The following is a 14,354-nucleotide window of genomic DNA, read 5'->3' as shown; positions in this document are numbered from 1 at the left end:
TGCGTATGTGTAAGGTAGATCCTAATGAAGTAATTTCTACACATTAGTTTACATGATTGCAGACATCAGAACACGGGGATGCATTTTTTAATAATATTTTGCTAAAATAATTTTGTTTTTTACTATAAATTTATGGTTATAAGTTGAAATCAAGATTTTTTGACTTTTGACTTCAGTTAATTTGATCACGAATTGACTTTTTTGAAAATTTGTGTTAAAATAATTAAAAATCCTTCTAAAAAGTTTATTTTATTGTTTATATGATTATTATTGAGATAAATAATGATTAATTAATTATTTTGTTTTTTTTAAACGTAGAAAATCGTTAAATTCATATTGAAACCTAAAAAAAACATTTTTCACAAATTTATTTAATAAATAATTCAATTTTACAATAGGAACATATGTTAATATGTTGCAATCAAGATTTGTCGACATTTGACTTTCGTTAATTCGGTCACGTATTGATTTTCGCCTCGATATCGATTTGGGCGTTTGATTCATCGAGCGCCAAGCGTGTAGGTGAATATGAATGAAGCAATTATTGAACTTACACCCACAACCGTGTTTAAGTTTTTTATTCGCCGTTATTTTATTAACATTGCTAAAAAAATTTACGATCCGTATAATTTATTTTATGTTCAGTTTTATTTTTTAACACATTGATTAAAATTTCAACATCTTCACCCGGCATCTCACGTTTTAAATTTAAATTATCAAACAAATATTTATTTATTTATTTATTTGTTGTGTTGTGTGGTTTGTTGGCAGTTGTACGAAGACGATGAAAAAATGAAGACAAATTGAAGTATCGATAGGAAGCGATCGGTGCGGGCGCGTTTTCCCACTCGCAATTAAAAACAATAAAATCGTGCATAAGATAAAAGCGTCGGGTGTTCGGCTAGTCGCCGTTTACAGTTAGACGAGAAGCGCCGCAGAATGCGAAATGTGCACTGTCCAAACAAACGCCAGCTCGCGATCGATTCCGGCGCGGGCTCCTTTCCCGCATTTACGAGCGCAATTTTCCGCGCGCCGCGATCATCCGACTGACTCGGCGAGGAGAATGTTCGGTCGTGTCCCTCATATGGGTCGCATGTGGTATAATTTGGTAAATGTCCAACAACAACAACAACAACACCAACTGAAGAACTTACATTCAGACAAGTACTATTCAACAGCGAATGTAGTTAGTGGTACTTAAAACGGATTAACACGAGATGTCAGAGTGGAAAACTTTATTATTGTTGATACCTACTACTGTACTTTTAGAAAAATAATTTTTAATCTATTCACAGGAATAAATATGAGTAAAATAAATATTTATTAAATAATTCGAGTTTTTAAAAAGGTAAAAATCCTAAAATTTTGCAAATTTAAATTAAAACCGTCAAAAAATCATTCTTAATCATTTTTAATATATTTACAAGAATGAATTTGGCTAAAATGAAGATTAACTAATTTCCTTGGTTTTCTAAAAATAGAAAATTGTAGAATATTGGAAAATTTTGAACATTTTTTTAAAAAAATTCATAAAAATCATGCTTGTGAAGTTTGTAATGCAAAAGCATGCAAAATAACTAAAATTTCCTATGTAATTTTCAAATAAATAAATTTAATTAATATTTTCTTGCTTTCTTACTCATTTATTATTACAAGTATTGAATAAATCAATATTGTGCCAACTTTAGCGGTAATGTTGGTGCAATTAGTTTCAAATTTCGACTCTCCGTTTCCCGTTCCGCCTGAAAATCGCGAATTGAAAAGTAACTGGACATTTACGAGTGCGTTTGACGTGTGCTCGTTGCCAAATGCACGAAGAAGAAAATATTTTATGATTATTGCAAATGCTTTCATTCGCTTCCTACCCGGTGCACTGTTAGTAATTATCAACAGAATGTAACTAAATTCCGGTGTTACTTTTTTGGGTCATTTCATTTGTAATTTAAATATTTACTAGGAAGAAAGAAAAGTACCGTATTTTTAATTTTGAATAATTAACTTTTGACAAATATTTGTAAAATATTCATAAAATGTAAACTGTGGAAATTTTTGTTTGCAGAATTTGAAATTTTGCGAATTAAACCTTTTGGTTCGTCAAAAAATAGAAAATTATTAATATATTTCTGGTTTCAACCAATTTTGGTATGTTGCATGCATAGTATTTTCTAGATTTTCAAGATTTTAAGATTTCTGATTTGACATAAACGGAAAGAGAAAATTAAAATTAATTAAAAATAAATTCCAAAAAACTTACCCAACAAATCTCTGGTTTATATATACACTTGCACTTTACGAAAGTATCTAAAAATAGTCCACACGTGTTACTATAAAATCACTACAATTATTTTCTTCTTACTGAAATACACAACGAATTAAAAAGTATTTTTTGTCACTGTTTGAAAAAATAAATTAATTTCGCGTTTTGTTTGGTTATAAAATCGTATCGAATGCGGTGAGTCGCAATCGGTCGATGATGGTGCGCAGGTGAGGCTTACAAGAAGACTGATCAAAGCGCCAAGGCGCTCGCACAGACCGGGCGAACGCGAGCGCCTTACTTCTACAATCTACAAGAAGTCGTCAAGTCAAAAAGTTCACAACTTGAAGACTCAAAATTTCAAAAAATTAAAAAATATACAAAACTAAACAATTTAACGCTTTCTTAAAATAATAATTAGGTTACTTTATTATTATACTATATATATACTATATATACTATATATAGTATATATACTATTACTTTAAAGGTTTATAATGTATAATTATTTTGAAAATATTTTTAAAAAAGTGTAAAATGTGTACTTTTTCGGTAATTTATAAGATTTTAATTGCTATTTGTAGTTCTACACTTAAAATAAAAATTCTCACCGATAAAAATCGCACGAATCACATAAATCAATTTAATAAAAAAGCCAAAACCTTTAATAATGTTTTTTTTTTCGTCGTAGATGGTCAATAAAACTTAAATTTCAACTCTTCGGCATTCTCGTGTCTTCAATCGTAATGAAGATTTATGTTATTACTGTTAAAATAGTGAAATAACTTATCCACGCCGCAAATTAAATCATACCGTTCGTGCCGGACGATTTGCGCATTGCGCCGACTTCTTAACGATTCTGTTTATTTATTGCAGACATTTTTCGCGGGCGCGTTTCCAGCTGCGCATTGTCGGAATTGCCAAAATCGCCGAAAACCAACGACAAGGTCGTTGAACGGTGCTGATTTCAAGCATTCGCTTGCCCACACTCTTGATTTTTCTTTACAGTTAACAACCTCTCCATAAACAAATAATACACATATTATCAAAATGTGTGTAGGTATGAAACACCGCTAAATAATTACAAATTGACGCACAATATCAACAATAAAATTATTGTTCTGAAAAGATTTTATACTAAACTAAAATCGCTGTGTTTAGATAATAACAAGGAAAAGTCATTCAACTCGAAATTATAATTAAATCAACATATAATTAAAGTGTGTTGTAATTGTTTTTCAGTTTGTCATGCGCGAGCGCGCGTTATATTTAATTATTTCGTGGTTAAGCAGCGAAAGTTTATGGGTTTTATGACTTAATTAAACGCGCAGGTATCGGTTTAATTTGGAAAATTGCCCGCACGCCCAAATCGTGTTCGTTTTTGAATGCGGTGTGTTTCGACATCGCAGTCAAGTTAAAAGTTAATGTCGAGCCATAATTGGAGTAAATGTAAATTACGAGTCGTAGCAAAAAATAACGTAAATAACATTATGTAGATACGCGTTGATGTAAGTAATAAAACTTGAAACAATGGAAATGGTTTTAATCCTATTTGGATTTTAAATTGATGACTAGTGTTGGTTTTATATATCAGTCGTAATCATGTTAATGACTGAATATCGAAAAAAATCATTTTTAATTTAATTGTTTGCATTAACTTTTTCTTAATTCACAGAATTATGCCAATTTTGTTAAAAGTATCGAAAAAATCAAGATTTAGATAAATATCAATACGAATTTTATTAAAAATTTCAAAAATTATGTTCTGGGAAACTAAATTAATAAGCAGATCTTAAAAATTATGACTTTGCAAAACAGCAAATTGATTTGACATTAATTTTACTTTTACCTTCACGAAATTTACTTTTAAGGCAAAATATCAGGTTATAATTAATGGCACTCTTTTAAAATTTGGTTTTAGATTAACACTGGTTTCGAAACAATCCATTTTATACCTGGAACATTCGAAATTTAAATTTGAAAGATATAAATTTCGATTAGGACACATTCTTACTTACTTGCACTTTTCGAATAAATCACTTTAATATTTATGGAACACGCATTTGAACGCACTCGGTCATACAACTTTCACACACGTTTTGATTGTTTGGAATTGTGAGTGCTAAGATTTATTGGCAGATATAATCAACACTTAGATAATATTAACGATTGTTGATATTATCTTTTACATTACATTGCAGAAAGTCGTTACTAATCAGTTGTGCGATTTTGTTGTGAATAAAGAGGTTATGTTACTTTTTGTGCTTCATTAGTTTATTTTATTTTGATAAGATGGCGCTGTTTACTGTATGCTGAACAAAAGAATTTTAAACGAATCGCGATTTTATTCTACATTCTTCTTTTTGAAATGCTAATCAAGCATTCAAAGCTTTTTTAAAATAAGATGTTGATTCTTGTCCGGAGATTGTTTCGCTAATGAACTCAAATTTATTGATAATTTATGCTAATACGCCTTCGTACCAATTGAAAAACAGATTGGATTCGCATTGGCGAATTTGATTTGAGTCCGGTGCGCGAATAAGTCAGCGAAGACTGAGTTGAATATGTTAAACATTGTTCCTTAATATTAAGCTATGGCGACTGCCAAAGCTGCTAGAAATTTATTTCTGTTTCAAGATATGAAATACAAGAACAAATTTATTTCAAATTTCCTTTGAGCTGAACGGTAGTCGACGCATAAACGCCTACTTAAAAATTATTAGCTCTTTTTACATTCCAATATGCTGGACAAGATATAGGCACGTGGTTTGTGCATTGTTACAATGATTTCCAATTTGATTTATTACTTATACAAAGAGTTCAAGTAATAAAATCATTTTTGTGAAGTTTTATGAGATAATTTTTATATATGCAACCAGTTATACATCAATTTGACAACCATTCATAAACTTTTTGAAAAAAATCAATTTATTTCCTTCAAAATTAAGAGAAACAATTTCTTCAATTGCAAAACAACTCAAACACATAATTCTTCTTTGTTTTTGCTTGTTTTTGAATATAATAATCCAATACCCTGTATGAATTTAGTTAAGTTGCAGTTGCATACATATCGGCAGAAATAAATGCGCACGAAACAACGAATATGAAACATGATAGACCTCCCAGTATTCCACCTAACCTGTATTAATCTCTAATCAAAACGAGTTTAAAATTAAATATTCCAGCGGTAATAACGTCTCCCGGTGCACGCTCGTCGCCGTCGCGGCCGCTGCCCATTCGTAACATAATCTATTTGCGCCGGCATTTAATAATCTTTTAATTGACAATTAACGTACTATGTGGCGATTTTTTCCTCTCTGTCGACTTAATAAAAACATGCAATAGATTCACCATTGATGGCATGCAGATCATCAAATCTCCGCGCAGCGAGGAATGCGCAATCGGGCGACTTAATTAATTGCGCCACTGGGGGGAATATAAACAATTTACTCTTTGTCTTGTACACACAACGCCATCTACATACACTCATGTTAATTCTCACATTGAATGCGCATAATATGTTGGGGTATGAATCGACTTTGAAAACTGAAAATAAGATGATAATAGTCGCGATGCGCTTGTGCGTAGTAAACCGCTGTAACATTTCAATGCGAAACCAAAAACCGGTTAAATGATGAAGAAATAAAAAGCAACGTTTTGACTATTTACAATGCGCACGCAGCGGCTGGAAGTTGTCTCATTTAAATGTAACCCTATCTGAACGATGAAACGAATGCGCCTCCATTGAAAATTAAATTGGCTACCACTTTATGTAAACGCAATAAAAAGTATAATTTTATCGGTTTAAAGCGCACCGTGTGCGTATTAAGATAGCTGCGCAGCGACATGAAAATTGAAAAGTCTCAATCGCGGCGTTTGAAAAACGAGCAAAAAAAAAATAAGTTATTTATTTATTAACACACTGAATTGAATTTATTTCATCCAAACCGCGCTTAATTATATTTATGTAATCGTGACTTTTTTTTATATGAGTCTGTTTGTTTTGCACCGGAAGTGGATTAAGGTTTTTCCATGTATCATTGTCACATTGAAATGCAATTTGATTGTAAAATGTATTTATGTAATTAAAATTACGATATTATATTTCTGTGAAATTGCTCTTTAGAAACGCAACTGGTATAAATTCGTGTCGCTGAAAGTCAACTTCAGTACAATTCACAACTTCAAAGTGTATCAACATTAAATAACATAACCATGAATTTCAAATTCAATCTGTTCCTTGTTTTAGTGGTGGTTTTGATGGTAAAGTTTATAATTTTATATTTTTTATTCTTTATAATTAATTATTTGTGCGTTTTTAAGTATTTTAATGACATAACCTCATCTGAGAACCCTCCACCTGGCCCACCGCCAAATGGAGCCCGTCCATCCGGCCCACCGCCATCTGGTTCGCCACCAGGACCTCCACCATCCGCAAACGGCACCAGATCATTCCGTAGAGGACTCCTCCCAAGGATGGGTAAGTTTAAAGATGGCCGTGCATGTGGTGGACGTTCCACAACAGGTATATCAGCAACTATACCTCAATTTTATTTATTTTTAATAACTTTGATGTAATTTTACAGTCGCACCCGGAGCATCACCCGATCCACGCACCTAACCTCAATTTTCAACTACAATCTTGTATAATGCTGACCACGTGTATATTAAATAAATGCATCATAAATTAAGCAATTATATGCATTTTTTTCTTTTATTTGCGGACAATTTATATGTAGCTATATCCCTTATTAATTAATTAATAATTCAATGTAAATGCACTCGCATAGTTGAGTAAATGAAGTCCTCACGAACGCTGGAATCCGAATGCTGGTAGAAAAATCGGCAAATAAAGGAAACAAAGACATTAAGACTCTCGCCCTTGTGAGCCAGCTCCACCCGGCGCTTAATTGGCGGCGATCGGCGCGATGGAATGCCGCCGAACTGAAATACAGAAATAGACACGCATTCTCCGGCACTGCGCGACGATTCATTATTATTGCGGACGGGGATCGTCTTCGACTCTTCGTCTTATTGTTCGCGCTGTGCTGCGGCATCAACATCGACACTAAATTACATATTTATAATTAAATCGGATGCGTTGTGGTGCAGGATGAAGTGATTTACATAAATTATTCAATCTGCATTTGTTTTACACCTGCTATTCAACAACACCAATTACAGATTTCTGTAATTTTTCAATTTGGTTATGTTTAGTTTTAAACATTTTTCCAGTCATTATTTGTTCTTAGAATGACTAAAATGAATCAATGACATGACTCAGATGTTCTCTGAATAATAATTGTAACAATTAACCACGTAAATGTCTTTAAACTCTGAATAATTCTCAAACAGTTATCTGCGTTCGCCTTCTCGCTGACATTCTGTACGAATGTGCATGCGATATTAGATATATTCTCGAACGGGGAATATCGGATGCGAGCTGGCACCGTCGTTCGTCAATAAAAGGAGCGAACGAGATTTCAAGGCCCCCACATTTTGCCAACGCCGGCAGGTTCGAAACTCTCTTGCAAATGGCGATGAGTCCTCGTGCGATGACGTGCGGCCGGCTCCCGCCGATCCTCGTGGGCTGCAGGTGCCGTTGCAATTCGTTCTCTCGACTTGTCGACTCGAACGCAATAACGTTCTTTAATTCGCGTAATAACTTCTTTTCTCTGGTCATTGCAAAAGAGCCTCTTCACTCCGCAACCCAAACGCAATTTCTCAACATTTCGTCTTACAACTCTCTTCTTCCGAGTGAAGAAGTGAAGAAGACTGCAAGGTGAGAATTTGTTATGAAGTCATGTTTCGGTATTGGTGTGCTATCAGCACGCAGTGATCTAAATTGTCGATGAATTGGTGAATGGTCTTGATCCGTGGACGTCGTTCTGCGATTGTTGCGATGCGAATTAAGCGCTTTCATTGGTTGCTAAATTGTTGTTAGACATGCGACGATGACTCGGAAACCCGTCCTGCAGTTGAAAAGCGCTTCATTCATAAGTTGGTGGCGATTTTTTCGCGAAACGCGCTTTGCAGGTATGCAAATATTTCATTCGGAGGATTTTATTTCACATTTACATGCGGTAAACACGCGGTAAATAATTCTGTTTTTGGAAATCTCCGGAGGAACATGAAATGATTAATTGCAGCTACATGTTTTTGTCAGCGACGCTTAGTATGCAGGAAATTCGCAGGTAGAAATTGCAAATTGCAAATTGTTCCGTGAGATCATCGCCATTATCAAGCCGCAAGATGGCGTGGGTGGAAACTGTAGGTATGTTGCTTTTCTCGAATGCATCTTGCAATTTTTAATAAAATCCACAATAATTTAACATTGTTGTGTGTACGGCAAGTAATTAAAACTAAAAACAAGTCTACTCAACATAATATCCTCTTTCCTTCATTATTCACGTGCTTAATGTTTTTAAAATAAGAATACAAGAATCAAGAAGAAGTTCAGGAATAAAAAAAGCCGCATTGCAATGCGATGGAAGAAATATGCCACCCGAAGATACGGCAGGCGATCTTAGATCAGATTAGCAATGTAGATTAAAGCCTTGATTACAGGAAATAGCTCCGTGTTAGCGCGTAGATCTTCGCCAAACAGCGTTCGTGATGCGTTCGTCGAGCGACGTTTCGATTCGAACATGTTTGGCGAACATGCTCGCCGGATGAAATTACATCGGTTTGGGCAATTTTAGAGAGACACTAAATTTGCGCGCAAACCGCGAGAGTGATTTATGAAAAAGATAATTTACATTCAAAACCTGGCTGTGACGCTTCGTTTGCAGCGATTCACACGGAATATGAGTAGAAAAGTCGGTAAAAATTGTCAATAATTGTGAGTTATTAATGGCGCTACGTGTTGCTACTATAGGCAACCCAATATACACAAAAACGTGATTTTTATTATTAATATTTGTTTTTTAGCTCAAATAACCAACACCTGATAACAAAATATAATAAATTTAACAAATAATTAATTAAACAATAACACGATTTATCAAATCCCGTAATTCGCGTCGTAGAATTTTTCCAACAGGCGTTTTTGGGATTGAATCAACAAATTGAACGCCACCTCTGAGATATTTAGGATATGAAACAAGTTCTAAAAATATAACAATATAAAATACAACAATACAACAATTATCAATAAAAAAAATCTATAAAACACAATGTTTATAAACTTACTTTGAATAAATTCCTGTAAATCACTCGCTGTCAACTCACTATTTGCTTTTTTAACAACAAAAGCAAAAGGTAATTCACCATGAGTATCATCTTTTAACCCAACCACAGCAGCATCAATAACATCTCCATGAGTCAAGAGTAAACCCTCCAGTTCAGCTGGAGGAACTTGGAAAGCATTATACTTTATCAAATCCTTTACCCTATCAACAATATATAAATATCCATCGTTGTCAACATAACCTAAATCACCAGATGCAACATAACCATTATTAAAAAAAGTATTCTCAGTTTCTTCGGTATTTTTATAGTAGCCTTTTGTTACTATTGGGCCACTCATCAATACTTCTCCAATTTCATTAGGACCCAAAAATGTCTCAGCAACAAGCGATGTGCTACGAATTGCAATTTTAACACCTGGTAAAGCTTTACCTACGGAAAATGCTTTTGCAGGGATATAATCAAGAGGTGTGCACGTAGCAGCTAGAGTTACTTCTGTCATTCCATATACTTGACCAATAGTAATATTTGGTAAACTAAAATGTCAGGTGTAAATATTAATTTTATTCAGAAAATAATTTTTACCGTTTTGTAATTGCTTCAATCACGTTTTCAGCAAGAGGTCCACCTCCAGAAACAATATGTTTCACAAAAGATAAATCATATTCATCGACTTTAGGACTTTTTGCAATCCAAACCATTAATGGAGGTACTAGTGTTAAAGAATCGATTTGATATTCTTCTACACTTTGCAAAAATATGTCTTCGTTAAATTTCGTCATGAATTTGACAGTTTTACCGGTTGCAAGTAAAACTAAAGTCATTATAAATCCGTAGGCGTGCGAAAATGGCACTATTACTAACGTATTTAAAACGTGCGATAATAACAACTTTTCATCTCTAAAAGAAACAAAAATTATCATTGATATATGCAACCAGTCATACACCAACAAATAAAAATAAAAACTTACTGAAATTGATTGTAAAAATAAGAAATATTTTCATGTTTTAACATCACTGCCTTTGCCAATCCAGTGGTCCCTGAAGAAAACATCATTGCAGCCACCACATCATGATTATCAAGTTCCACAACATCCGGTTTTGTATTATTAGCATCAGAATAATCAATATCTTCCAAAACTATTATTTTCTTGACGAATTCTAAATTATTATCAAGACAAACTGAAGAAATCACTGCAAACATTGCACGTGAACAAAAGACAACACTTGGCTTTGTTGTATTTATAGCATTTAACAATTCAACTATAAAAAGATATAAACAAATAAATTAAATATTTATTTTAGTTTGCTTTAGTTTTCTTTAAAATACTTGCTTTTTGCGTAGGTGTGACTTATGTTCACAATCGGGCAACCCAGATATAAACAGCCCAAAACTGGAATGAAGTAATTCAGATTATTTTCGGAACAAATCGCTACACGATCAATGCATTCCAGCGATTTCATATCAGTCAGCAAGCTAATAACTGAGCCACTTTTTTCCACAATCTCTTTATACAAAATTTGGGTTTTATTCTCCACGTTAATCTAAAATATTGAATAATATTAATTAAAATGTAATACTTTGATTGAATTAAAGTAACTTACAAATGCAACTTTATTTTTTGAAGTTTCCACATGTTTTCTTAACAATTCATAAATTAAACTGCCAAATGGTTTGTTTGCACGAACAGACATCGCAGTATTTACTTTGTAACACACTTTTACTGAACAACTTCACTTTACAAACTGAAATATTCAATTCTAAATATCGATATTTATATTTATCAATTGTAGGACATCAATCGTTGTCGGTCTGATTTTATCGTGACATTGAATCTCAAATTTAAGCCTGCTTCAATTTATACATAGAACACCACTTCAAACACAAGAAAAAACGTAATTACGGCATAGTTACATAAATCTACATAAGAAATTTTGATCGTAGGCATTAAAACAAGTTATTACGACCAAAGGTAAACCAGAAAATGCAAAAATTAAAAGTTTAAATCAATTAAACTATGATACAGCAAAAATAGGCCTATAATTATAATTATAGCTGTTAATATGCTGACGTTATTATTTATGTGAGTTATCATTGCTGCAGATTACGAAGTGTTTAGTGTAAACAACTTGACAATCAAATCAAAACTTTACGGGTTAAAGTGCATCATCACAAAGAAGATTAGTGCAGAGCAGCCTCATAAAAACACAAAAGTTTGTTATGATTTTATAGTCGCACATTGAACGCCTGGCAGGTTCAAAGAGTGAATTTGTTAAAAACAACCAATTTAGAATTATGGGTAATAAAGATTTGATTCTAAAGGGACCACCTTTAAAAGAACCACTTTACCAACGCTCAGTGGGAATCAGGCTGTTTGAAAGTCTGCAATTTTATGCTGGGAGTGATAAAATTGCGTTTGTAAGTTCTTTTAATAACAATATTACATATTTATTAAGAAATTAATTATTATTTTTATGTTTCAGTTAGATGTAGCGACAAATGCCAAAGTTTCTTATAAAGATTTATTTGAAATAACAGTAAAAGTAGCCATAAACCTAAAAAAGTTAGGATTTTCCGGGAAAACCATCGGTGTTTGTAGTGAAAATCGAGCGGATTTCTTCATTCCGGTTATTGCTGCTTTATATATAGGTTGTCCAGTCACAACCATTAATCATGGATACACTGAGCGTAAGTTGGCATCATATTCATGTATAATAAGTTGCCTACCTTATAAAACTTAAATATTTTTATAGGTGAATTATTACATGCTTGTGAACTGGTCAAACCATCCTTTGTTTTCTGTTCTAAACGTACCTATGCTTCTTTTAAAAACCTGAGAGCCAAGCAACCAATGAAATACTTGCAGCAACTATGGATTTTGGAAAACCTCCAAAAGTTCTATGGACGTGTCAAGCACATTGAAAAGTTCACGCCGGTCGATGTAAATGTGAAGGAACATATTGCAGGGTTATTATTCTCTTCTGGTACTACAGGGCTTCCGAAAGCGGTTATGATTACTCATCAGAACTTAAGCTGTGTGCATGGGCAATTTTTGTAAGTAAATATTTCCTCGTAACTTTTTCAAAGTAATTATTTATTTTATGATTCCAGCGACAAAGACCATTTATTATCGGAGATTTGTAATTACTTGCTGTGTTTGCCGTTTTACCATGGCTATGGCTTCAATGTCGCTTTGGCATCTCTTCTCAAAGGCAACACGGTAAAATTCATCGAAAAATTCGACCCGGTTGTTTTCCTCAGCGCAATCGAAAAATACAAAGTTAATTATTTGACATTAGTGCCGCCATTGATGGTGTTCTTCGCCAAACATCCACTGGTGGAAAAATACGATTTATCATCGATAAAAATCATTGTTTGTGCCGCTGCGGCATGCTCAAAAGAATTAGAAAATGCTGTTATGACACGACTCAACAATATTCCACTAATTTACCAAGGTTACGGCCTTACAGAATCTACACTGTCAATTATTTCCATACCGAATGGTACTCCGCCAAGAGAAGGAACTGTAGGTACAGTGGATCCAGGAATTGAGATCAAAATACGCAATCCAGAAACAGATAAAACTCTGGGACCAAATGAAGTTGGAGAAATTTGTGCCAGAGGTGATACTATTATGAAAGGATACTACGGTAATCCAGTTGCGACCAGGGATACCATCACCCATGACCGATGGTTGTTAACTGGTGACCTTGGATATTACGATAATGATGGTTACATTTACATCGTAGATAGATTGAAGGAATTAATCAAATTCAAAGGTTTTCAAGTTCCGCCAGCGGAATTAGAAGCGTTATTATTGACACATCCCAAAGTAATGGATGCTGCAGTCGTGGGACTACCAGATGACGCCGCTGGTGAACTACCTTTGGCTTTCGTGGTGAAAAAACCCGGAGTTCAACTAAACGAACAGGAAATCAAAGATTTCATTAAAGGTAAACGCATATTACATTACTTTATGTTATTCTATCATTTTGATGTTTTAATTGAGTGTTTAATATTGTTCCATTGTTACAGAACAAGTATCGTACGCTAAGCAATTACACGGTGGAGTGCGATTTGTCGAGGCAATACCGAAAAGTGCCGCGGGAAAAATCCTGCGTAGGCAATTACGCGATATGCTAAAGAAATCCAAATTGTAATTGAAATATCATTATAGATCCAAGTTACTGAAACGCATAAAATCGAATATTGTTATGAATTTCTTTTGTTCAGCCGGTGAACACGATTGATTTTTGATGTGTTCGCAACGTAATTGAGTATTGTGTGCAAAATTGCAACCCGACCGATAAAATTGATTCCCAAACTATTATAGATAAATTGTCAACGCCTAAAAATAAAAACGTATAAATTCCAGAATCCCATGTTCGATACCTCAGTGCTCATGTAGTTTCTTCAAAAGAAACATCAAAATTTTTCAAGATAAACACGATGGCTATAAAATTCGCTCTGTTGTTTTTGTTATTAGTGTGTCAAAAATCTTCGGCTAATAATGGACATTGTGATGATGACGAGGATAGCGGCATTCAAGCAAAATTTGATATCACAGGTACACAAAGTGATCCGAATGCAGCAAGTCAACTGAAGGCCGCTGCTGCTAGTGATGCAACAGCAGCAAATCTACAACAAATTGCACAACCAGAAGAGCGAAAATCTGTTGATGCGAAAGAACCCGAAGTCGCACCAGTACCAAATCAAAATGGTTTAAATGCTACACCGCCGCCGGAATTTTCAGTGAATATGGATTTACCAAATCCTATGGTAAATACACCACAAATAAATCAACGCAAACAAGTGGGAAATTACCAACAGAATAATTATGTTAGTTCTCCCTATTACAATCCGCATTGGACAGCGCGTAAACAGCAGCCATCTTATATGTGGAATAGTATT

General features: G+C 33.9%; 3 protein-coding genes across 4 annotated transcripts; 2 read left to right on the top strand and 1 right to left on the bottom strand.

Annotated features, from left to right (window-relative positions):
• Positions 1-6,380: 6,380 nt before the first annotated feature.
• On the top strand, positions 6,381-6,945 carry LOC135798128 (WW domain-binding protein 11-like). Of its 2 annotated transcripts, none has more exons than XM_065310868.1 (3): positions 6,381-6,517; positions 6,578-6,734; positions 6,841-6,945. In XM_065310868.1, the coding sequence occupies exons 1-3, from the start codon at positions 6,470-6,472 to the stop codon at positions 6,873-6,875; spliced, it is 240 nt and encodes a 79-aa protein (XP_065166940.1). In that variant the 5' UTR covers positions 6,381-6,469; the 3' UTR covers positions 6,876-6,945. The 2 variants fall into 2 exon arrangements, with proteins under 2 accessions (XP_065166940.1, XP_065166938.1); XM_065310866.1 differs by having other exon boundaries at positions 6,578-6,779.
• A 2,197-nt stretch (positions 6,946-9,142) lies between these two features.
• LOC135798239 (uncharacterized) lies at positions 9,143-11,458 on the bottom strand. Its single transcript, XM_065311013.1, has 6 exons — positions 11,048-11,458; positions 10,777-10,987; positions 10,414-10,705; positions 10,028-10,342; positions 9,446-9,978; positions 9,143-9,362 (listed from the first exon to the last, which is right to left on the bottom strand). Exons 1-6 carry the CDS (start codon positions 11,135-11,137, stop codon positions 9,238-9,240), a joined length of 1,566 nt encoding a protein of 521 aa, XP_065167085.1. The 5' UTR covers positions 11,138-11,458; the 3' UTR covers positions 9,143-9,237.
• A 201-nt stretch (positions 11,459-11,659) lies between these two features.
• On the top strand, positions 11,660-13,820 carry LOC135798237 (uncharacterized). The gene is made up of 5 exons (XM_065311011.1): positions 11,660-11,861; positions 11,927-12,131; positions 12,197-12,497; positions 12,555-13,396; positions 13,479-13,820. The coding sequence occupies exons 1-5, from the start codon at positions 11,739-11,741 to the stop codon at positions 13,601-13,603; spliced, it is 1,596 nt and encodes a 531-aa protein (XP_065167083.1). The 5' UTR covers positions 11,660-11,738; the 3' UTR covers positions 13,604-13,820.
• The last annotated feature ends 534 nt before the right edge of the window (positions 13,821-14,354 follow it).

Source organism: Atheta coriaria, unplaced genomic scaffold (assembly GCF_025399875.1).
Source record: "Atheta coriaria isolate IRGN ID8LTWV9N9 unplaced genomic scaffold, Caltech_Dcor_3.1 hic_scaffold_9_pilon, whole genome shotgun sequence".
Taxonomy (NCBI): domain Eukaryota; kingdom Metazoa; phylum Arthropoda; class Insecta; order Coleoptera; family Staphylinidae; genus Dalotia; species Dalotia coriaria.
Note: the sequence above shows the minus strand (reverse complement) of the source record. Positions and strands in the feature narration are given on the sequence as shown.